At 50.7% G+C, this 23,881-nt stretch overlaps 2 protein-coding genes and 1 long non-coding RNA gene across 5 annotated transcripts; 2 read left to right on the forward strand and 1 right to left on the reverse strand.

Moving 5' to 3' along the window:
* Positions 1–6,269: 6,269 nt before the first annotated feature.
* LOC104140993 (uncharacterized) lies at positions 6,270–9,625 on the reverse strand. Of its 3 annotated transcripts, XR_011135864.1 has the most exons (6): positions 9,162–9,625; positions 8,611–8,772; positions 8,229–8,328; positions 7,792–8,005; positions 7,446–7,703; positions 6,270–6,373 (listed from the first exon to the last, which is right to left on the reverse strand). It is a non-coding gene; the product is annotated as an uncharacterized lncRNA (long non-coding RNA). The 3 variants fall into 3 exon arrangements; XR_011135865.1 differs by lacking the exon at positions 7,792–8,005 and having other exon boundaries at positions 8,229–8,303; XR_011135863.1 differs by lacking the exon at positions 7,792–8,005.
* Positions 9,626–9,675: 50 nt separating this feature from the next.
* Positions 9,676–15,806, forward strand: RBM7 (RNA binding motif protein 7). The gene is made up of 5 exons (XM_068916429.1): positions 9,676–9,830; positions 12,551–12,713; positions 13,338–13,440; positions 13,963–14,047; positions 14,895–15,806. The coding sequence occupies exons 1-5, from the start codon at positions 9,735–9,737 to the stop codon at positions 15,309–15,311; spliced, it is 864 nt and encodes a 287-aa protein (XP_068772530.1). The 5' UTR covers positions 9,676–9,734; the 3' UTR covers positions 15,312–15,806.
* Positions 15,807–16,342: 536 nt separating this feature from the next.
* On the forward strand, positions 16,343–22,964 carry REXO2 (RNA exonuclease 2). The gene is made up of 7 exons (XM_068916430.1): positions 16,343–16,507; positions 16,592–16,675; positions 17,170–17,247; positions 19,693–19,804; positions 20,580–20,688; positions 21,034–21,087; positions 22,533–22,964. Exons 1-7 carry the CDS (start codon positions 16,376–16,378, stop codon positions 22,660–22,662), a joined length of 699 nt encoding a protein of 232 aa, XP_068772531.1. The 5' UTR covers positions 16,343–16,375; the 3' UTR covers positions 22,663–22,964.
* The last annotated feature ends 917 nt before the right edge of the window (positions 22,965–23,881 follow it).

A 23,881-nucleotide genomic window follows, 5' to 3' on the forward strand; every position in this document is an offset into this window, starting at 1 on the left:
GCTGCGGGGACAGAAGAGTGCCTGGGGACTGGCAGGGCGCGTCAGCGCTCGTTCGCCTGCCCAGCGCTTCGCTTGGGGGCAGAGACCGAAGCCTGAAGCGTCACTGAATTTCCCCTTGCAGTGTTCGGTTGGCTGCTGGCATCTTCGCCTTGAAGAGAGCTTCCCCTGCAGCCTGGGACGCGTGACAAGGCAGGAGACAAACGCAGCGAGGTGGCGGCGCACCAGGAGACCCGGCCACGCTGTGGGGCGCCGGCGGCCAACGCTGGCAGCCCAGGTAGCGCCCAACCTTCTGCAAGCACCGAGGCAAAGGAGGAGCTTCGCAAGGGACTGACGGACGCTAAGCGCGCAGCCTTGCGGCGCCTGCAGAGCGCTCCTGCCTGGTGGGACGGCAGTGGCTGAACTGTGCCCGGAGGTAATCCCCTCCTTTGGGGAATCTGAACGCTTTAAATCTCGTGGTGGAGAGTTAGCAGAAGGGAGATGCACCTTAAAAATGTGCCTTCCCCTCGGTTCCCCCGTCAATGCTGCCGGGTGCCGGGGACAGACCCAGGGGTCAACGTGGCTTGTCCTAGGGCAGACCGACCTGGCCTCACGCTGCACCGGTGGCAATGCCGGTGGGCTGTTTCCGTGGTGGAGACCCTCGTGCAAACAGTCCGACGGGCTGCAAGGGGCGTCCGTACGGTTTAGAGCCCGTTTCAGCGAGCTGTTGTTCTCTTTGCGCTCACAAGAAAACCTATTCAACATGTTCATCTTTCCAGCTCACATTCTTCTTACGCTTCATGTCGCCGGCAGCCACTTTCGCATCGGCAAGCCTGGCCACGCACGCAATACGGAAAGCGGCGTTTGTTAAGCACAGTCACCTCAGGATCTAAAACAACGCCTGTGAGCTTGGCTACGCTACAGCCGCTCACGCGCCCATCAGTCCTGATGGCAGATCTTTAAAAAAGCAAAGGCCAATTACATCGCTTCGGAGTTTGTAATGAACCTAAAACCGTTTGATCGCTCCAGCTCCTGCTGCGTGACCGCCGCAGAGGACGAGCCGCCAGGCCGCGGTGGCCGCGGCTCCGGCTCCCGCAGCGCGTGGCTCTGCTGCCTCTGCGTGGCCAGGACGCTCAGAGACTCGCAGCCGCTTTTCACAGACCGGGGACGATTCCTCCTGCTTTCTTACGGGAGCGCATACAGCAGCCCTCCGTCAGCGTATCTAAAGGCATTAAAACCTCCTTGCCACCTTAGCGAACAAACTGACTCGAAGCTGCGGTTAAGACCTGAACACGATGGACGCGCTGCTCCGGATTACAAAGCTGCTGGGATGCGAAGCTGCTGCGCTGCTCCACCCTGCACGGCGGTATCGCTACCAACCACTGTAAACCCACAGACACGTGCTGTAATCCCAGGGATTGCCGTTAATTACAGTCGCTTGCAAATGGGATTGCTTGGCTCAGGGGCTGCTGGTGGGATTTCAATAGCCAGTGTTACGGGAGAAGTAAAACTTGGTGCAAAAAGGAGAGCAAGAGAAGCATGTGTCGGGCTACTGGTTGTGGCTGGGCCTGAGCTAAGTGCCCTGGAGAGAGGTGGCAGCAAACCCCCGGGACATCCGGGAACGTCCGTCTCTGTGCACGACAGGAGAGGCAGATGAACACGATAAAACGTCAGGAGAGGGAAAAGGCCCTGTCTCACGTAGCGACTGTTCCTCTATGCTACGTAACGCAAAAAGCTGCGTTTAGATTGGGATATCACAGCTACCGCCCGGGTTAAGAAATAATCCTATTTCTGGCAAAAGTCAGTCTCCATTGCCGCCAGTGCTGCCAAGCCTGGCTGGCCACGCTTCTGGCTATATAAACGAAAGGGGGGACACTCTCCTCCTCCCGGGCCAAAAGCCCCTCAAAGAGTCAGGCTGGGGGGGTGGAGGTGCTTGAGCACTCAAGCGCAGGGACCTCGTCTTTGCATATTCCTGATGACGTGCCAGGACACGGCTAGAGCTGTATGTGTGCATATTTACACATACACACACATATATATGCATAAAATTCAAACTATTTCTAAGGTAGCTAGCTGCAAGAGGTGCTTGTGCGCGCAGGGGCACTTTGGAGCTGGAGCAGCCCACCAGCTGGCAAGGACAGGGCCAGCTCCACGTGTGAGCTGGGCCACCTCCAGCGTGACCTGTGCAAGGAACTAGAGACCGAGCTGGACTCACCAAGCACCTGATCTCTGCCGCTCGCTAATGCCAACCTTCCTGCTTGGGGAAAGCTCGGGGCACACCAGCACCGACACAGGCACCTACAAACCACGTTTCTACTTCCTTAAAGGTTTCTTGGGCTTCCTCATTCATAAATGAGCATTTAGCTGGAATGGGCCCACAGTTTCTGGGAATGCTATAAATTTGTGAGGGGGCAGAGGTGGAAACTGAGTCAGTCACGGCGGTCCCGGTGCAGGGCTGAGCCCAAAGCAAGCACTGCCCTTGCGGAGGGACAGCCCCTCTGGGACGTGCCTTGGGCATCACCCCAGGCTGGGCTGCTGTGCACGCAGGTACTTACTGCTCCCTCCAGGGCAGCTCTCCAGCAGGACCAACCATCCCTCTCCTCCTGCTGTTGGATACGGTTTGCACCCTATGACCCGCTGCTGCCTCTCCTCTGCTTTGGAGCCTCCAGTAGGTGACAGCTCACGGAGGAAAGTAAACCTAGGAAAAACCCATTGCTTGCATTTCCGCACAGGATGCCTTCTGGGTGAACAGCGGTGAATCGGACTATGTGCCAGGAGAGGGCACTCTCAGGAGCCTGCTGCCACCTTGCCAGGGTGGGAAACGGCGGATGGCCAGAGCAGCGGGGCTCGAGGCCGGGAGAGCTGGGCTTCGTACCACTCAGCGCAAATAAGTCACACACACAATGAAACGATGCATCAAAAAAATAGTGTTTTTACTAGGGAGAAGAGAGCTGAGAAAGAAGAGAAACAGAGAAAGAAGGTGAAGTCGTGAAGAAAGGCGACGTGGCCATCCAGCAGCAAACCTGCTGCGGAGTCAATGAGCACGTTTTCCCGTGCCTCCCCCTGGAGAAGGGGGTGTGCAGGAAGTGGTGGGTCACGGAGCACAGTTACACCACCAGCCCCTCCTCGCTACATCAGCAGGACAGCAGCTCAGCACAGACGTCCCCCAGCGCCAGCTAGCACAAAGCGCACGCTGGCCAGCGGCGCCCTGCGAAGCCCCGAGCCGGCTCTGCGCCTCATCTGCCTCCGTGGACATCTGCGCCACAGGGCTGCCGGTACATTTCCGGGACAAAAACCAGGTTGCACACAGATCTAGCCGACCAGCGATCTAGCCATCTTCTAATTTGAGGCATGCTAACTCAGAGTGTAATTTTCCCTCGACCTTTTTGCAGAGGTTTTCTTCACCCCAGCTTTTCTCTCTCTCACATTCAGTTTGCAGCCCCAGGAATTCCACTTTTGTAAAACCAAGTGGGAACAACCAAGTCTGGTGAAACAAAGCTTGCAACGTGATGGACCCAGCATTTGGGGAGCTACCAGATGGCCTAGCATACAAAACCTTCCCTCACTTCTATGGTAACCCAACGTATGGGTGATGGATACAGACCGGTTCTGCTCTTTTCATAGTGACCCATCTTCTCCACTTTGTCACAGACAAATCCCAGTTGTACGCGTTCTGCCTGAATAATTAAAAAACAAAAACCAAACAAGGATTCTCTCAGCTGGAACAGCATGTTTTGGACAGCAGACTATCCACAGCCTTCATAGGAAGGAGAATACCCAGTTAGTTCAGTAATCCTTCCTGTAAAAGTTTGAAGGAGTACTGCAGATCACTTTTCCCCTTCCTCTTGCACAGCGATAAATGCCTGCAGGGCTTTTTGCGTAACAAACCCTTGGAGAGCCTGGCACAGAAAAAGGAACAGAATAGGAAGAATTTACAGATGAAAATGCTGCTGTCCACCAGAGAGCCTCTTGGAGCCCCCAACACTAACAGCTGTGTTAATCCATTCGGTTACGATTACCGATGGCTGAATCTACAATATATTGAAGATTCACTTTAGACACACTTGAATCTGGACATAGTTGTTAATAATTAGTGCCAAGGGACCAGAATGGTAAAAGGCTTCAGAGCGTGCTTTGGTACACGGCAACACACTTCAGCCAGATTTAATATTTTCTGCCTACGCTGGGTATTATAGAGAAGCAGATTGCTGGAAAAGTGAAAATTTGAGGAATTGCCTCCTTTCCCTGTAATCTTTTTTAATTTTCATGGCAAAACAGAATCTATGGAACATATTAAACACCTAACACCCTCCAATTTTCAACAGTTTTTCAGAGAAAGTGTTTGCAACTCACTGCTTGAAGCTCCTTCTCCAATACTGATTTGCTTTCGGGGTGTTTTTGGCTCAGGTGTGAGAAGTATGAAATAGAAAGTTTTCACGCTTGATCCGCGCAAATCTTTTTATTCCTGACCAAACTGACATAAAGAGTTAGAGCCCACGAAAGGCTGAAATAAGTCAGTCTCCAAACCTGTAAGCTCCACATCACACAAGCTCTGTTAAGAAATAGAGGGGTTTCAAGCAATTTGTGGTGATTCTCTTTTTACTTGCTTGGAACGCATCTAGGAAAAAACCCACTGAGTTTATTTGCGGGAGGAACAGCAGATTGTGTTCATGTGAAAGGTTTGCTGGCAATCCCTCCCCAGGCCAGACATGCTGGCAGCAGAGGATGCCGTCCTCACGTCTCGCCAGCCTTCCTGCACACTTTTGCACAGGGGCGCTCCTCTTCCACATCCTTCCAGCCTTCCTCGTGCAGAGAGCACCGTTCCTCCTGCCGTGTGCTAGAGGGCTGCGGCAAACTTTCCCACAGAGCAATAACCTGGCAGCCAGAGAAGGATCCGTCTCTGCTCTTTCCTGCCTCACTTCCGGGAAATACGGAGCCTTGGACACAGACTAGTTAACAACAAACGCAACATAGCTGTTCCCATACAAACCTTCGCAGTTGTCACAGAGGCCAAGTAAATGCAGGAATTGAGCAGCTGCTGACATGTTCTTTGGAAATAACAAGCCCAGGACTTCTATCACTGGTGTCTTCAATCACTGTTTAACTGTTTAAACATCGGAATTGCTGGAGATTTTTATGGTCTGATTAAAAAGCAGAACGATTCCCCTTATGGAGAAGTCTGCAGCTACAATTACCCTTCTGTTGCAACCTGCCAGGAGCAACTGAACATGTCTCCCTGCTAAAGGGCCAGGGGGTACTCTGCCCGCCTTGCACACGTGCTGACACAAGGCATGGTGGCACCTGCAGGCAGCAGGACAGGGCACAAGTCAGGGATGGTGCGGGGAAGGCTATGACTCACACAGTGACCAGCTCAGCTCTTACCTTGCCTTTGCAAACTCTGCAATCAACACCATCAACACAACCGAGAGCACGTTAAGGAGAGATGGCAGCCTGGGTTCCCAGATCGTCCCCATAACCAGTACAGTCTCAGGGCACTTACTGACCCTCCCGTGCAAGCCAGGTTCAATCCCACATCCCCCCAGATTTCCTACCTGCCTTGGTGCAAGTTAATCCAACTCTCTGAGCCTTCGTTCTCCATCCGCACAGCGAGGACGACAGCAACGTGTAACTTCACTGCACCACTTCGAGGTCAACCGTGCTAAAAAGTGTGACACCTCAGATACTGCAGTACTGAGGGGCAGCCTGGTACTCTGGACAGACAGCCCAACAGCCCCTTCCAACCCCCAATGCTGGAACTGGGCAGAAAGCAGTAGAGGCTTCTCACGAGGACCACGGGCCTCCGGGACCTGCTCCGCCACCCTGAGCCACCGCCGCAGGCAAAGGGTGCTCCCTGTTTCCCTGGCCTGCAGCTAGGCAGGAAGAGCAGGAGAGCGCAGTCAGAGAGAGGTTAACAAATTTGTTCTATTTACAGCAGGCAGAACGAACAGCGGTGTGAAGGAGCCCAAGTGACTTCATGTTACATTAACAAACGGACCAAATTATTTGTTAATGTATTTCTAGGAGACTGTCAAGGGCACCAACTCGCTGGGCACAGAGCAAGAAAAATCAGAAAACCAGGCAAAGCTACACTATTTGACTTGCAAAACTCATTCATGTAATAGCAAATTAACCAACAGATGGCACTAAGGGAAGCAACTCCTCCCTCAGTCTTCTGTGGCTTTCACAGCCGTCACGTCAGCTTTTCTTTCCCTGCCGTGCTGGGTTCACAGGGGCTGACTTACCCCTAACTCATTCTGGCTCTGAATAAGCAGCCAAAGAACCAAATCAAAAAAGGTATTTAAGTTCACTTTATTCAGTAGCAACTGTAGCTGTTCTTTTTATCTGCTTCGCTCCCTCTCTTCGTACAGACGTCACTCAGCCCACAGATGTTCAATAGCTGTAATGAAAATTGCATACAGGGCTAAGGTGTGCTGTTACTGTATTAGCTGGCCTGACCCATTCCTTCAGGCTCTCCCATGAAAGAGCTGTCCTTTGCCAGGGCTTTGTCTGACTGATCTCTGTCATTTGGGGTAATCACCGGTACCTGTTTGCTGGTAGGATGGAAGGGTGCAGAGAATTTTTAAGCATCTACTTTCAGCTGAGCAGCCCCATTACCATAGCACTGAAAAAGATTGTTGTCTGGACAGAGAAGTCATCACAGCAGCTGAATAACCTGTGGAGTGCAAGTGCAATCAGGCAACAGCAAAGGCACAGCTGACAGCCGCAATCAGCCCCGAGGACAGAGGCTGCATGGCAGCAATGCAACAGAAAGATCACTGAATGGCCGCTGGGCTCATGCGCTATAGGATACTGCTGTGCATCTAGCCACAGAAAGGGAAAGGATGCAGGGAATCCACACCTTAAGGGGTGTAGCCTAGGAAACAGGCTAAGAAACAGCATGAACCCATGCGCGTGTCATCCTATCTCCTGCACCTGTGGTTCATTCACCTTTTGCCTGGCACACTTCAGACTTGCGGTAAGAGAGCACTCTTCACCAAAGGCATAATTAGGCACCGGCTTCCAGAGAGGTAAAGAGCCCAATGAAAAGGGCAAAGAAATTTCACATTTTTCTTAGAGATACAGCCACAGATTCATACGTTCACTGTATCAGATGCTCTTATTCTGCAACATCCTTTCTCCTCTACACTTTGCACAACATACAGCCCGTCCGCATCCCATTTTGTTTGCTAACCCCTACAGTAAGGGCTTTCTTCTAAACCTCCTGCCTGACTCCTTGTGGAGGATCTCGGGGCTGACTGTCAGCTCCGAGTACATAGCTGATGGGCTATTTCTATTACACACACTCTCACGGGCCTTCATTTTCACAAGTTATTTGGGGGGAAAACAGAGGATGACATTTGCTGTCGGGGAATGACTTGGAGCATAGAAACCACATTATCAATACCAAACAGCTGACTGAAGAGTTATTAACGAGTAAGAGGAATTCGTTGGTGGGCTGAGTGTCTCACCCAGGAAAAACACCCCCATATTCTACACACAGGTCTCAGGCACGGTTCAGCAGCTGTAGAAACACCAGGAGCCAGAGGAGCACGGACGTGGTGACGTCACACTGACGAACGACCATCTCCCAAGGGGAACTGCTGGTCACAAATACAGCAAGTGTTCATGTAAACAGGCCCCAAACATCACTTTCTGGAAAAGCTTCTCTTTTTGTTTTCTACGTTCTCTTCAGCTACAGACGATCCGACTAAATTTCTCATTATTATCTAGGGGAAATACAGTCTGAGCTCAGTGGAACAGTAAGGCTTTAAAAGCATTTATAAAAAAGAAAATACATAGCATGCAAATACTCACAGAAGAGGAGACAATAAGAACTTCCTATTCCAATAAGAGGAGCGGAAAAGAAGAGTTTGTTTAGGGGAGAGAAGAGGGGGCACCTCAGATCCAAGGAAGGGACTGAGTTTTGTAAGTGTGCGATAGGAAGAAAACTACACAGAGAATTAGGGTGCTTGCAACTCTTCCAGCCTCCCTGCCTTTGCTTGCACCAAGATCCATTCCAGCTGCAATGCTGTAGTTTAAGAGAAAAAAAACAAAAAACAACTTATGGCTGTTCTTACAAGCAAAGATGTGCCTTCACTCTCAGCTTCCTAGAAAAGCAGTGAACTGAGAACTATGTGCTCACTCTGTATCCAACAGTTTAGCACAAGCATCGCTATCTCAAATAGCCATGTCAAAGAGTGGGAAACAAAGGTGCTAAGCGATGCCAGGAAGAACTGGTACATGTAACGCACCTGACTTCAGTGAGCACGGGTCATCTGGGAGACTGTCGCCGATTCCTTGGGCTCTTCTCTTTCCAATATAAGATACTGTTGAAAACGGTTATTAGTGGGCCTGGAAGAAGCAAAACACTAAGAGCCTAATCTAAAGAACAAAGTAACTGAGAATAATTTGATTAAGATAATATTTGAACATGAGCACCTATATTTTATAAGTAAAAAAGCTAGCTTTGCCCCAGAAAACCAGAAGCTTGCTGGTTTTCCATGTTCCTTCTTTCAAGGAGAAGGAAGGAAAAATACAACAAAAAAGGGAGAAACCACACTGGCATTTTCAAAGCATGTCTGTGGAGAATTTAAAATGTTTTCCTATTCTTTTGTTGCTCATTTAAGGTCTCACCTGTGCAAGGGGACAGCCATCAGCAGAGTCTGTCGTCACGTTCTGCGAGTCAGCGTACTTCAGCAGCCTGCACACGGTGCACCACGCAAGACCACAGCAGTAGTTTGTGGATGCCCAGTGTACGTGAAGAAAGTCGGTGAAGGTAAAAACGTTGCACACGCTCTGAGCCAAACCCAAGGGGAGCCAGTGGGGAGAAATGCAGAAGAAAGTAAATGAGGCTCCAGGGAAATTAAGGCAAAGTAGAAGTCCTGGCAGAGTGGGGTAATAATTCCCTTTCTGAATGAGTAACTGTTGAGAATTTAACCAGGTGAACACAATTAAACCAAATTAATAGAAACTCTAGGTGCAGTAGCAAGTAATGAAGTGAAGAAGATGAACAGAGCCTAATTAACAAGAAAGCAGGATATGCCATAATGCATTGAAGTCTAATGAAAAGTGAAGGCTGAACTTCCCCTCTCAAAATTTTTCCAGATGGAAAATACCAGTGTTTTACATCTTACGTCTTCCGAAACAGCCAGAGAATTACAGTTCCTGAGAAGAACTGTACTTACCGTTAAGAGCCCCAGCAGAAGCGGCGCACGGGGGAGAGGGGAGCTATTTCCGCACAGCTGCGGGGGCGCGGAGCGACGGCTGCTCGGGACTGCCCGAGCACAGCGGCAGAGGCGGCCGGCCGGGGGGAGCGCAGCGCGGCGGCAGGAGCACCGAGCAGCGCCCCCTCGGCGGGCCAGCTCCACGCCTGCCTCCTGCCGCCCGCTGTCAAGGGCTCCGGCCGGCCGGCGCCGCCGCTGAGGAGCGGACGGCTGCAAGGGAGCGGGGAGCGTTACGCGGCCTACCTCCGCGGTGCCGCTCCGGCCCGCTGCGCGCCGGGCCGGGCCAAGGAGGGGGCGCACGCTGCAGAGCGCAGACCCCGCGCTGCCAGGGGAAGAGCCTGGCCAGGCGGCGGCGGCGGCTCCTCCGCCCGGGCCGGCCCGCACAGCTGCCCGCCGCCGCCGCCATAGCCTCCCCGCCCCGGCCTGGCCTCCCGCGCCGCACGGCGCATGCGCGCGCCCGCCCCGCCCCCTCCCCGCCGCCGCGCCTGCGCAGAAGGGCGGCGGCGGGCCCGGCGGCAGCTGGCCGGCGCGGTCATGGGCGCGGCGGCGGCCGAGGCGGACCGGACCCTCTTCGTGGGCAACCTGGACCCCAAAGTCACCGAGGAGCTGATCTTCGAGCTCTTCCACCAGGTACCGGCGGCGCCGCCCGCGCACTTATAGTCCGGCCGGCGATTGGGTTGGGGGGGGGGGGGGAGGCGGGCTCCCGGGGCCGCCACGGCGGGCGGGCCCTGCCGCGGCCTACGGCGGCCGCGCGGAGGCAAACCTCCGCGCCGCGCCCGCTAATGGCCGTGGCAGGCGCCGAGCCGAGGCGGCGCGCCCCGACCCTCCTTCCCCCCTGCACCCCCTCCCCGCGCCCCCACACGGCCCCGCCAGTGCCCCGACCGCCCCCTCTGTGTGCCCTGACCACCACCTACCCCTGCCCCAAACACACCCCCTATATATACTCTGACTGCCACCCGTGCCCCCCACACTCCCTGTATCGGCCCCAAACACACCACCTCTGCCCGCACCGAACAGACCCCCTATACGTGCCCTGGACACCATCTCTATCTGCACCGAACAGACCCCCATACGTGCCCTGGACACCACCTCTATCTGCACTGAACAGACCCCCTATACGTGCCCTGGACACCACCTCTATCTGCACTGAACAGACCCCCCATACGTGCCCTGGACACCACCTCTATCTGCACTGAACAGACCCCCTATACGTGCCCTGGACACCACCTCTGCCCGCACCGAACAGACCCCCATACGTGCCCTGGACACCACCTCTATCTGCACTGAACAGACCCCCATACGTGCCCTGGACACCACCTCTGCCCGCACTGAACAGACCCCCCCATACGTGCCCTGGACACCACCTCTATCTGCACTGAACAGACCCCCTATACGTGCCCTGGACACCATCTCTATCTGCACCGAACAGACCCCCATACGTGCCCTGGACACCACCTCTATCTGCACTGAACAGACCCCCATACGTGCCCTGGACACCACCTCTGCCCGCACTGAACAGACCCCCCCATACGTGCCCTGGACACCACCTCTATCTGCACTGAACAGACCCCCTATACGTGCCCTGGACACCATCTCTATCTGCACCGAACAGACCCCCATACGTGCCCTGGACACCACCTCTATCTGCACTGAACAGACCCCCTATACGTGCCCTGGACACCACCTCTATCTGCACTGAACAGACCCCCCATACGTGCCCTGGACACCACCTCTATCTGCACTGAACAGACCCCCTATACGTGCCCTGGACACCACCTCTGCCCGCACCGAACAGACCCCCATACGTGCCCTGGACACCACCTCTATCTGCACTGAACAGACCCCCATACGTGCCCTGGACACCACCTCTGCCCGCACTGAACAGACCCCCCCATACGTGCCCTGGACACCACCTCTATCTGCACTGAACAGACCCCCTATACGTGCCCTGGACACCACCTCTGCCCGCACCGAACAGACCCCCATACGTGCCCTGGACACCACCTCTGCCCGCACCGAACAGACCCCCTATACGTGCCCTGGACACCATCTCTATCTGCACCGAACAGACCCCCATACGTGCCCTGGACACCACCTCTGCCCGCACCGAACAGACCCCTATACGTGCCCTGGACACCACCTCTGCCCGCACTGAACAGACCCCCCATACGTGCCCTGGACACCACCTCTATCTGCACTGAACAGACCCCCCATACGTGCCCTGGACACCACCTCTGCCCGCACTGAACAGACCCCCTATACGTGCCCTGGACACCACCTCTATCTGCACCGAACAGACCCCCTATACGTGCCCTGGACACCACCTCTATCTGCACTGAACAGACCCCCCATACGTGCCCTGGACACCACCTCTGCCCGCACTGAACAGACCCCCCATACGTGCCCTGGACACCACCTCTATCTGCACCGAACAGACCCCCTATACGTGCCCTGGACACCACCTCTGCCCGCACCGAACAGACCCCCCATACGTGCCCTGGACACCACCTCTATCTGCACTGAACAGACCCCCTATACGTGCCCTGGACACCACCTCTGCCCGCACTGAACAGACCCCCATACGTGCCCTGGGCACCACCTCTGCCCGCACCGAACAGACCCCCTATACGTGCCCTGGACACCATCTCTATCTGCACCGAACAGACCCCCCATACGTGCCCTGGACACCACCTCTATCTGCACTGAACAGACCCCCTATACGTGCCCTGGACACCACCTCTGCCCGCACTGAACAGACCCCCATACGTGCCCTGGACACCACCTCTGCCCGCACCGAACAGACCCCCATACGTGCCCTGGACACCACCTCTGCCCGCACTGAACAGACCCCCATACGTGCCCTGGACACCACCTCTATCTGCACTGAACAGACCCCCTATACGTGCCCTGGACACCACCTCTATCTGCCCCACATTTCCCTGTGTGAGCCCTGAACCCTACCTATATTTGCCCCAAACTCACCCTGAGCACATCACCTCTAGGTCCCTGAAAGCGTCACCTACAGGTGCCCCAAATACACGACCTATATGGGCCGCAAACAACCCCGCAATGCCCCATACCCCCCACCGAATGTATGCTCCCCAAAGGCACCCCCGTGCACGCGCAGCAGCACCTGTGCTCGCACAGCTGTGCTGGCCGCCCCAGGACTTTGCCTGAACCTCAGCCATGTCCAGCACAACGCATGTGTGGGAGCCTTCGCCTCCGCTTCCTTATGAGTTGCTTGGCTCAGGTTTTTTTCTCCTTTTTTTTTTTTTATTATTATTGTCAGATTTAAAAGTTTTTCGAGCTGCTTCAATTTTCTTTAATGTCTTTTGTTTCTTGATTCGCAGGCAGGTCCAGTAATTAAAGTTAAAATCCCTAAGGACAGAGATGGTAAACCAAAGCAATTTGCATTTGTGAATTTCAAACATGAAGAATCTGTCCCTTATGGAATGAGTCTGCTTAATGGGATCAAACTTTTTGGAAGGCCTATCAAAATTCAGTTCCGATCAGGTACCCACAAAAAGAAAAAAAAAAAAACAACCCAAAACTATTAAATAACCTGATTACTGGAGAGAAAGCAAAGCTGCCGCCTTCTTCCCCCCTCCCAAAGTCTGCCCGATTTATATTTAATCCATTAATAGCGTTCATTGCACGTGCTTTGCATCACATTGTCACGCTTACCTAATTGTGGACAGTCTCATGGAGCATTGGGGTCAGAACAGGTCTGTGCACTAGCTGTTTTCTTTTGTCCTCTTGCTACAGCAAGGGACCTTTCTGTCAGCTGTGGCCAGGTATAACCCGTGAGCTGAGTCTTTTGTTTTATTGATGATTATCCTCTATGTACCCTTGGAAGCTGTTCTACACTGTCCCGTTAGTAGTAAAAGTTGCATTTGAGTTCAGCTAAGTGAGGCACGTTGGCCAGAACACTGCACCCGGTTGCATCTTTGCCATTGGGTATTCAAACAGTTGCAGTATCTTGTTTTGGGAATTTGATTGTATGCTTTTGCAGATGACTGATGAAACTCAAAAGCTAATTAAGCATTTGGAAACCATTAGCATCTGACAAGTTCGCTTCATATCCAAGTTACGCTAACTCATGTTTGTTGATCTTATGAAATGTTTGTTTCTCCTCAGGGAGCAGTCATGCATCTCACGATGGTAATTCATCTTGTTCCCCACATGGAAGTGCCAATACAAGCCCAGCCGGCACACCGCATTCAGCATCAAATCCTAGCAGGTAAGACCTATTCTGGTAAGCAAGCATTGGGTCCCTTTTCTTGTAGGCACAGGAGCATAGCTTGAATTAGGAAACAGTATCTGCACAGTTAGCTTTCCTGATTCTCCTTCCAAACACAAGGTAATCTTTCTTCCCTGTGGAGTAAGCGCTTGCGTTCTCAGTACTCTTGGAACTCGGCATTCTTGGTAGCTGAAAGCCTAATGGAAAAAGAGCAGCGCCGCCTTGAAAGTGGTTGTTCTCAAAAAGAGCTGTCTGCCAGTTCTTCTGGCCCAAGTGACTTGCCCGTTTAAAAAGCGTTTTGACGTGGCAACAGAAAAGATCCAGTGACGCGAAGTGGGGAGATGACCGCTGTCAAATACATCATGCAAGCACGTCTGCACTATTTTCACACAACAGTAGTAAGTTCCAGCTAGTGTTTGCAGGGTTATTATTTCGTAGTCAGAGTAACGTGACTTGGCTGCACAGGCTCCCTTAGACTGCAATAGTCTCGTCCTGAAATTCTTAATCTTTCTTTTTCTGCAGATATGATAGGAGTCCTGATCACATGGTAGCGGCAGGATTCACATCTGTGCAGAGGTCTCCCGATAACCTTCAGAGACAAGCCATGGTATGCTGTTCTCTTACGTTAAAATTGTCAAAATCTCAGGTCACCCACAGACGACAGTTGTGAAAGAACTGCCTCTAATTTTGAGTACTTGGACGTTGCCTTTGATGACCGTATTACATCACAGGAATGTGTTTATGGAGTGTTGAAACAACAATTCCAAAAGGTTTACAGTTCCTGCTGCTCTAAGTGTTTACTGTCTGGAAGCTCTTTGAACTTTAGGTGTTCAGCTATAGATAAAGCCATCGGTACTAGCTGTTCTGAAAGTTAGCAACTAGCCTTGTATTGTTGGCAAGTTTTCAAATCAAAGCTCGCTTGAAATGGGGTGTAAGCAAGGCGCTGTAAAGAATGGTGTTAACAACTGTTTGAATAAAAAAAAAAAAGCAGCTCTGATTTTTTTCTTTTTTTGTTGTTACTTGAATATTAACTCCTGAAAATCAACGTGTTTAATAGGCAGGAAGGAAGTCACTACAATACACAGATGACCCAGAGAAATTAAAAGGAATAACGGGTATCTTGGTTAAGGTGCATCACTTCAGTCTAACGTATACCTTGGAAAGCAACTAACTATGGGCTTTGTTTGATTATATTTAACATAATTGAACAATAACCGAAAAGGAGCAATAAATGGCATTAGAGTCTTCACTTAAGCACAGTATTTGGTGCTGTTCTTGGCACACAGTGCTTTCTCTTGTGTTTACAGTGTGGTTAATGTAGAATGTCAAGGCCAGCACAGGAGGTTAAAATTTGTCAAGCCCTTGCACCAAAGAACGGTTTATGCACTCTGTCAGTCAGGTACCAGGGAGAAAGTCCATCCAACCCACTAAGCCTTTTTCTCTTCCTTTTGCAGATGAATAGTGCTATGTGGCAGCAGCCTCAGTACAGCGGGAAGTTCGATCAGCCTGGCTTTCCTGTCTCAGGGTACCAGCACGGTCATCCATTTAATCACTCGTCAGCCCCTCAAATGCAGTGGCGCCCAGACGTACCTTCAGCACTGCGCAAGACCCGGATGAGTTCCCATCCCTATTTCCCGGAGGGTCGCCATTTCAGCCGCGAGCAGCGTTTTGGGGACCGTGGGCCCGACTACTGCAGGGGCAAAAGGGATGACTACAGCTACGAAGACAGAAGTCGTGACGCTGATCATCATTACAGGGGGAACAGAGATGACTCTGGCTACGATGACAGGAATCGCGATGGCTGGAGCCACGAATACGACAACAGAAGAGAGAACTACAGAGAGGGCAAATGGTGCCCATCGCGGCATTAGCGAGCCTTCAGGAGGCTTTAAAGAACTTGCTGGGAAAAGGAAGTTGAATCTGTTCTTAATTGTATATGTGTATAAAAACTCCCTCAAAGTTACCTTTTAACGTTTGTAAAACCATTAGCAGTGTAATCCTCCAAACTAGCATCTTAATTTTTAATGTGTTAACTCTTCACCTCAGGGTTTTGTGCAGGAAAAAAAAAAAAAACGTGCCACCATTTAAGGGAAATCATTGCCGTTTGCCTGTATTATAAAGAAAATCTGTTTGTATTTTTGTAGTGCAGTTGAAAGAGGAGCCTCTGTATCAGATACGGGCGTATGTCCTTTAAACAGATTTGAAGCAGTATGATGCTTTGTGGCATCTGATATATTTCAGTGTTTTGCTACAGAAACGGTCCCTTTGAACATGTCTTGGAGAAGAGGATTAAAAGTTTTCCTGTAAAATCGGTGGATAACCCATGCTCATTTAAATGTTTTGATAACACGTCTTGATTGATTCGATTTGCCTGCGTGTTTGTTCCTACCTTACGGCTTCTGATACTGATTTTTTCTAAATCGCTGTAGCAGTGGGCACTTTGGGAGTACTGCTGGTTTTGGTTAACCCAAGCCACGCCGGCAGCAGTTGCCTCTTGACCGCTTCCTTTTTTTCCCCCCCCCTAGGGTTAGAAAAGAGCAAGAATTTATAAAGTGCGTTAAAAATACAACAAACAAACAAAGCCTTATTGTCCGGCAGGCACAGTAATCCTTCGGCGACGTACGCTCCCGACTTGGTTGCGCCGGCGTGGCGTTAATCCAGCTAACGTTTCTGCCAAGCACGCAGGAACTGGGGTGGCAGCTTCGGGTATTCAAATGTTTAGATAACGGGGGGGGGGGGGGGGGGGGGCGGCCTTCAGGCCCCGGCGGGTCCGGAGCGGCGGCGGCGCCCAGCCCAGGCCAGGCCGCGGCGGCCGCGCACTACAACTCCCGGCAGCGCCCGGGGCCGCCGCGCCGCGCCCGCTGGGGCCGCCGCCGCCGCGGGGGCTGCCGGGAGGTGTAGTGCGGCGGCGGCGACCCCTCGCGGCCCGGCGGCGATGCTGGGCGGCGGCGGCGGCGGGCTGGGTCGCCTGCGGAGCTGCGGCGGGCGGCTGCGGGGGGGCTGGCGGCGGGCGGCCATGGCCGGCGGCGGCGGCATGGGCCAGCGGATGGTCTGGGTGGACCTGGAGGTGCGGCGGCGGCGGGAGGGCGGGAGGGCGGGCGGCAGCGGCGGGGCGCTCATGGCGGCCGGGCCGTGTGTGTGTGTGTGGCAGATGACGGGCTTGGACGTGGAGAAGGACCAGATCCTGGAGATGGCGTGCCTCATCACCGACTGCGACCTCAACGTCCTGGCCGAGGTGAGGCCCCGCCGCGGCCCCCCGCCCCGCTGCGTTTTGCCCCCCCGGCCGGTGCCCGGGCCGCGGCCTCGCACCTCGCCGCCCGCCCTGGCGCCACGGGCGGCGGCCCCGCTGGGCTGCACCACCCCGCCGACGCGGCGCCCCTATCCCCGCGTCCAGCTCCTCGCGACCAAAGCACCGCCGCCGCCGCCATCACTTTCCAGCTGCGAATGCAGGTGCTCATCAGTGACACGCGATCAACAGCTGCATGAGACATCACTGAGATGCGATCAACAGCTGTAAGGACCCGCTCAGGCCATCACCACCTTTTCTGCTGGCCTCACTAGTACCCTGTACCTACACGGGGAACATCTCCCACACAAACTTGAAGGCTGCTGCGCACAGCAGCCTTGCATTTTAAAGCTGAAACTGTCCCGGTTACCGTTTGGTATAAAACTCTTCAACAAGTCCATCATTGGGATTTGCTCACCTCTGTGTTTCTTTCTCACCAACAGGGCCCGAACCTGATCATTAATCAGCCGGACGAGCTCCTGGACGGCATGTCGGAGTGGTGCAAAGAGCATCATGGGAAGGTAACCATTCTCCCGCGGCCACGTTACAATTACTGTTTCTTTGTAACACTAAGAACGACATATAATTCAGAATTATTAGTTGCAGTACAGTCACCTAAAAAGGGACAACTCCTGTGCTGAACAGTTTGCAATGAAACAGAGGAGATAAAGAATGGGAGAAAGTAAGTACCGTGCTTATTTTGTAGCCAAGGAGCTGATGCGTAACGTTTTACCCAAGGTCTCACAAGTCGTCCATAGCACACCGGGGAACTGGTCTCGCGTATCCTTAAGCTTAAGCCTGTATCTGAACTGCAAGACTTTCCTGTAGCGGCCTACCCTTAGCTAGCTTGGCTTTTCAGAAAAGCGAGTGCTTGAAGCCGCTTTCTAACTTGGGAACAGAGAGCATCAGCAAAGGCCAGCAGTCAGGGAACGGACCCAAGAGATGTCTGGATCAACAGCTCGCAGGAAAGCCACGGGCAGGAACGAGACAAGCGTCCTCTGCTTGTTCTGTGGGTGCTTGCAGGGCTCTGGAGAGGAGCCTAAAAAAAAGGACCAGAGCTTTGCTGGCTCATGGTGTTACCTTCCTACTGTGTCAGCCTTGTAGATGAGCGAGCCTCGGAATAGGATCCGCCACTCCGATACGTGCAGCTAATTCCCAGAGTGAAAAATGCATGCTGAGCATTATGCCTCTCAGAGTGAGATTCACCATCCTGAGTCCAAAGGCAGCTGAAGGATCCAATTTGAAATGCTCACGAGAAAGCAAGTCTTGCAGCTGTGTCATCCTCAGGGATTTAGATGCCAAACTCTGGAGCCGCAGGGAGTACAGTCACCCGCTCATGAGTCACAGAGCCTCCGCTGCCCAGAGGCCGCTGCCATTCTTACCGTTTCTAAAAGGGTGGAGGCTCACTCCTTCCGTGTAAAACCAAACGTTTCTCCCACTCCCACGCTGGATCCTAGTGGGCAGAGCAGTCATGTGGTAAGAAGAAGCTGGGTTCAGTTCTCCGGTCTGCTTGCCGAGCTATCCGCCACGCCTGCCTCCTGCGGGAGCCCAGCTTGTAGGCCAGGCTGCATGGACTCCTCTGACAGCTGCTCTTGTTGAAGCCTGTGCTGTATTGCATAAAATAATTCAGAGATTACTTTGAACAGAGATCGGGAAGACTGGGTTTGAAATCCCAAGTTAGAATAGTTAAGAGAGTGGTGTTGAATAGTCCGGAGCTGACAAAATGGAAATTTATCAGTGACGATTTAAGTATCTGTAGGATCAAGCACAGCAATTTACTGCAAACATACTGGACTGTTATTTTTTTTTCTCCCCTATCCTCCTTAAGCACTGTAAACCTAGCTCATTTTTTCACCAAAAGCTTAAGTTTTGCAGAAATAGATTATTTTTAGCTGTTTCAGTCTCCAAGAAAGCTTCCCCCTTGCCAGGAGCAAAAACGTGAAAGGATTTTCCAGTCCCTCACTGTGAGTTGGAATTCAAGGTAGTTTTCAATCAAGTGCGGAAGTTTTAAGAAATCCGTAAACATCCCCCACCCCCTTGAGCATCCTACTCTCCCTGGGAAAGATGAGCAGCAGTTTAGAAAACAAAAATTCATTTACTACGACGGGTGCTTTTCCCCTTCTCCAGTGGAGAACTCAGACTCTAGTTCGCAAGTGATTGAGGATGGTAGCTTAAGCTACCACTGCTCCTGAGGAGCTACTTATTTTTAATTGACTAAGAAAAGAGAAGCCATTAAGATATAGATGAAAATGCAGCCACATAATGAATTTTTTAACCACCACTTGGATCTGTCAAGCAGATTTTTGCAGCACAGTCATGGAAATGTATATAGCACAGCCAGATGGAAATAAATCATTGAGAACACTTAAAGCAGATTTGACAGGATGACATTGAACTGTTTAAAAAAGGAAGGAAGGAACTTTTCTGATTCATAGGAATCCTGATACATACTCAAAGCAAGAGCTTCTACAGCTTGCACTTCTGGTTCTTTACACTACTCTGCGTGTTGGGGAGCTGAATGCCTGTTGTTAAACAGATAGAAGCAGTGTAATAATTAATCTCCTGGACTGTGCACATACAGGCATGTAAATGAAGGCTTGCATAAAGTCTCAGTAATTGAGAAGAACCCCCCTAGGGAGCGTAGCAAGCGTGTGGGGAGGGAAGTCACAGCAATTTCAATGTTGTCAGGACTGTTCTATTGTCACCTTTACTTTTGTAGATTTTTACTTAATGAGCGGTGCCCTCGAAGTCAGCGAGGCCTGCCTGTAAAGTTATCCAGCGTGAATAAAGGAAAGGAGATTTCCCAGAACGCGAGAGCACAGACTTATGTTGTCCTTTTAATACTTTCGGTCATGTTGGGGAATGAAACAACATTTTAATGGTTAATCTGTTGCTGTTGAGCATTTCTGGAAATATCTTTTATGGTAGTATATACTTGATTTATGATGGATGGCTCTTTCTTGCAGTCTGGCCTTACAAAGGCCGTGAAGGAGAGTAAAATTTCATTGCAGCAGGCAGAGTATGAGTTTCTGTCCTTTGTACGACAACAAACACCCCCTGGTCTCTGTCCTCTTGCAGGTAAAATATGTACTTTCTTAATACTAATAAGATCATCCCTCCTGCGGTTCCCAGTTGGACGCTGGAAGGCCTGTTGATGCACATGGCAGGGATGCTTTAGTTTTTTTACGCAGAGATCTAGCATGCAAATCCAAATCTGTTTACTTAAGAAAGGTTCAGTAATGTGATCACCCATTCTGCAAATCCTGCACGTCATTCGTGCAGGAAACTTAAATTCTTTTCAGTGTTCACGTTTCATTGTACAGTTATGATCGCGGTGGGCGAGGTAACTGCTGACAGCAACCAGTGACTGTAAAACCTGAAGAGTAAACGGAGCAGCGTCTTCTCCTCGCTGACCGCGTGTATCAAATGAAACACCAAATACTAATCTTCCAAATGTCCTGTTACTTGGAACTAAATGCAGGGCATTCACATACAGTCTTAGGAACATTGCTGAGTGAAATTAATACCGATGCTTATTTTCACTTGGTGGAAAACCAGACGCTTGTGTAATACTACTATGACAATTTCTGTCAAGCAGATATTTAATTATCAAAGTGAGTGAAGTGTGAGCATATAGGAATAACGTATTTAAAGCATGTGTGATCCTAAAAGGAAGATCTGACAAGCCTTCCCGATCACATTTACTAGAAAACGAGTTACATGAGCTGCTCGTGAACAGCTTTTTATGCCCTGTGATCTTTCCCCAGCTTGCTTAGCCTGCTTCTAGTTCAGCTGTCGTTCACAGTAGCTTTGGACCGTCTTTGAAGACATCTCTTGTTTTGTGTCTCTGTAGGCAACTCTGTTCACGCCGATAAGAAGTTTCTTGACAAATACATGCCTCAGTTCATGAGGCACCTTCATTACCGGATCATTGACGTGAGCACTGTCAAGGAACTTTGCAGGTAACTATTCCTCAAATTATAGACGGCTGCATAAAAGATAACCTAGGGAAGCCTGTTAAGTGGCACTAACACACCCTCTTCCAGAACAAGGGTGAAGGCTGCTGGGAGACTGCTGTGTGCGGCCCTCCTTCTTTCATCCGTTCTGTTCAGGCTGAGGCACGGAACAAGCCGTAAAGTACTCGGCAAGCTGTGCGCACGGGCATTTGCAACACTTCAGTCCTCAGGGTTGTCGCTTCTCTGTATGCCACTGACACTGAAATTCTTTCACCAACTGTAACAAACCCGCATGGACATGTTTTTGACTCTTGCTTTACTGTTAACAGCAGCATTTTCTTTCACTTCCAGACGCTGGTATCCAGAAGAATATGAATTTGCACCAAAGAAGGCAGCCTCTCACAGGTGAGGCTTCTACTTGCCTCTGTAGAATAGGGGTGCCATACAGGAACCATGCTCTTCACGAGCAGACTATGGAGCCGTGTGCCTCCAGACATGCTTGTTCTAATGCGGAAGATGGAGGTTGTGCGATTTGGCTCCCCATCACATAGTTTATATTGTGAAACGTGGTTAGGGTAAGGAAAGACATCATAAAAATAAAGAAAACCAGAAGTTTCCCTATTTGTTACGATTCACTGTTTACTGTTCCAAGCCGAGATACCTGTGCGGCAATGCAGTTATATCACTGCTGAGACATCACATGGAAAACGTAGCTTAATAGTGTTTTTTCGATCCTTGTATCGGGCAGGCTTGTTCAGAGATGCTAAGACTAGAGGACTGCAAATGGGGAGATAACGTTCTGTTCCTGGCCACTTCCTGAGGGCGTACTATGTTAAAAGAATCAGTTTGCCTTTCAGCGAAGGAGTTTAATTTTGAGTTACGCTCCTGTCCAGGTCTGAGGCATCCTTAAAAGTTTATTTGCTTTGAGGTTTTGGAATACAAGACACTACATAGGATTAGCACTTCTAGGCAGCTGTCTTTTCTAAGATTGTAAGCTGTTCTGAACAGAGGAAGCAGCGGGTCTCGTGCAGCGAGATCCATAGGCTTTGATGAGTTCTTACGTTTTCCTCTATACTGTAGGCACAGTAAGTGCATCCATTTTGCTCTTTTATCTACTCAGACTACCTATAGACAAAAATGCAACACACCTTCACACTACTTTTTGTGGGTGTTATTCTTTTGGTACTTACAGTTCTGGACTTTCCTAAGCGACAGTGAAAAAGAGCAACTGATTCATCTTTTCTCCTTGTCCTGACGTGGCCTTGCTAGACAGGAGAGGAGGCTCTGGTACAAAGAGAGGAGGAACGACTATTGCAGAGGTCTTGATTGAAATCCAGGATTGTTGTGCTGCCCAGTAAAAATGCACAGAAGTACAGCTTCTCTGGGGGCCTTAGCATCTAAACAGGCAAAGTACAGTAAGGAGAGGCGCAGCAACAGAAATGAATCAGTCGCACCTGTGTGTGGTACAGAAACCAGATGACTGGCCAAAGCAGGAGCTACCGCCAGGTCTCCCGAGTCCTTGTCTCTTGTTTGCTTTCTTGGATTGATAGTGAACTGCTTTCAATCGTTGAAGCCGTAGAACCTGTTGGCCTTCCAGAACTTGAACGTCACAGTGACACAAACTAATAAAGCTGTATGTTACTCCCTGACACGTCAGCACTAGTGAATTTTTACTGCTTTCCACATACCGAAGACTAGTGAAAGTGTCCTCCCCCCGCCGACGGACTCGTCATCCGTGCATATCAGAGTTATTTCTTATAGCCTGGATTCTTTTTTTAAAGAGCATTACTATCCAGATGTAGCTGAAGGTGTGTGCATGCGTTCTGAAACCCTCCTTAATTCTTTTCCAGGGCGCTTGATGACATCAGGGAAAGCATCAAAGAGCTTCAGTTCTACAGAGACAGCATCTTCAAGAGGAAAACGGATGAAAAGAAAAGAAAACTAATAGAGAATGGAGAAAGTGATAAAACTGCCAGCTGATTTCTCTTCTTACAGTGCCATCCCACAGCATACACTAGACGTATCTCCTGGTTCTTTTTTGTTTGCTGTTCTCTTGGGAAGCTGCACCCTTCAGTTACCTTGTTTCTTAACAGTTGTTAAAATGCAGACGGAAGTCTCAGTTACTGCTGCTTTTCTGTTTGAGCAAGGAATCTGCCCATGTAAGTCTTGGCAGCTCCTTCATTTGTATGTACTAGGTGAAATCTGCTGTTTGATACTCCTCTTCATCTGGTTTTAGATGCAGTCTTTCGCTACACAATAAAACCAGTTCTGTTGACATAATACTTTCATGCCTTCTTTCTTTAGCGTTAGCCACAAGGTGGTGGCGGCTAACGCTGCTAGGTGAAGCAGCCTCCCATAGGTCTGCGAAATAAAATGCTATGGGAAGTTTCTTTCATTCTTCATATACGGTCATCTTATGTATGCATTTTGCATTTGCGGGCATTTAACAAGAAAACCCTTTTTGTGCAGCACCTCCACTTAGAAACAAGCTGAGGTTGCACATCAATGAGCATAGCCTACCAAGCGGTAGGCAATGGAGTGGGAAAGGGATGGCCGTCTTTTCTCTCTCTCCAGCTTATGTGCAGCAATTCCAGTAACAAAGCTGTCTTCAGTTCCAAGGTGGACATTAGTTTGCTTTATAGAACTGCCACGTGGGCAGCATGTGTGTGTAAAGGAACTGCCCAAGAAACTTGATTTGTGATCAAGCAGATGACGTTCCAGTTTACGGAAAGACCCAAGTGCTTCAGGTCCGGACAGCACATACTGATACAATAGCTGGATCAGCCTTCAGTGATCACTTTGAAAATGTCTAGCCTCTAACATTCCCAGTTCTCACAACATACTCATGAGACTAGGCAATGCAAAAAGTTTCCATGATCTGAACTGACCTTCGGGCCGGGTTTAAGCAGAAAGCGTTACCGCTTTTTAGCTGTGCAGTGCAATCGCAAGTCCAGGAAAACTTACGTACAAAAGGGAATGCGTGTCAGGAGAGAGTCCTGAACTTTTCTCTGCAAGTAGGTCTATTCAGCAAGACTTCTCAGAATATTAGATTTAAAACAAAAGCATTCTTAAAATACTCTGTTCAGTAGCAGAAATTATGACATACTTTTCCATACTGAACAGCTAAATGCAAGTCTTACCAGTTTTTCACAGCTCTGTGACAGGGGAGGCAAATGCTTGCAGCAGGGACCACCGTGAC

The sequence above is a fragment of the Struthio camelus genome, chromosome 22 (assembly GCF_040807025.1).
Source record: "Struthio camelus isolate bStrCam1 chromosome 22, bStrCam1.hap1, whole genome shotgun sequence".
In the NCBI taxonomy this organism is placed as follows: domain Eukaryota; kingdom Metazoa; phylum Chordata; class Aves; order Struthioniformes; family Struthionidae; genus Struthio; species Struthio camelus.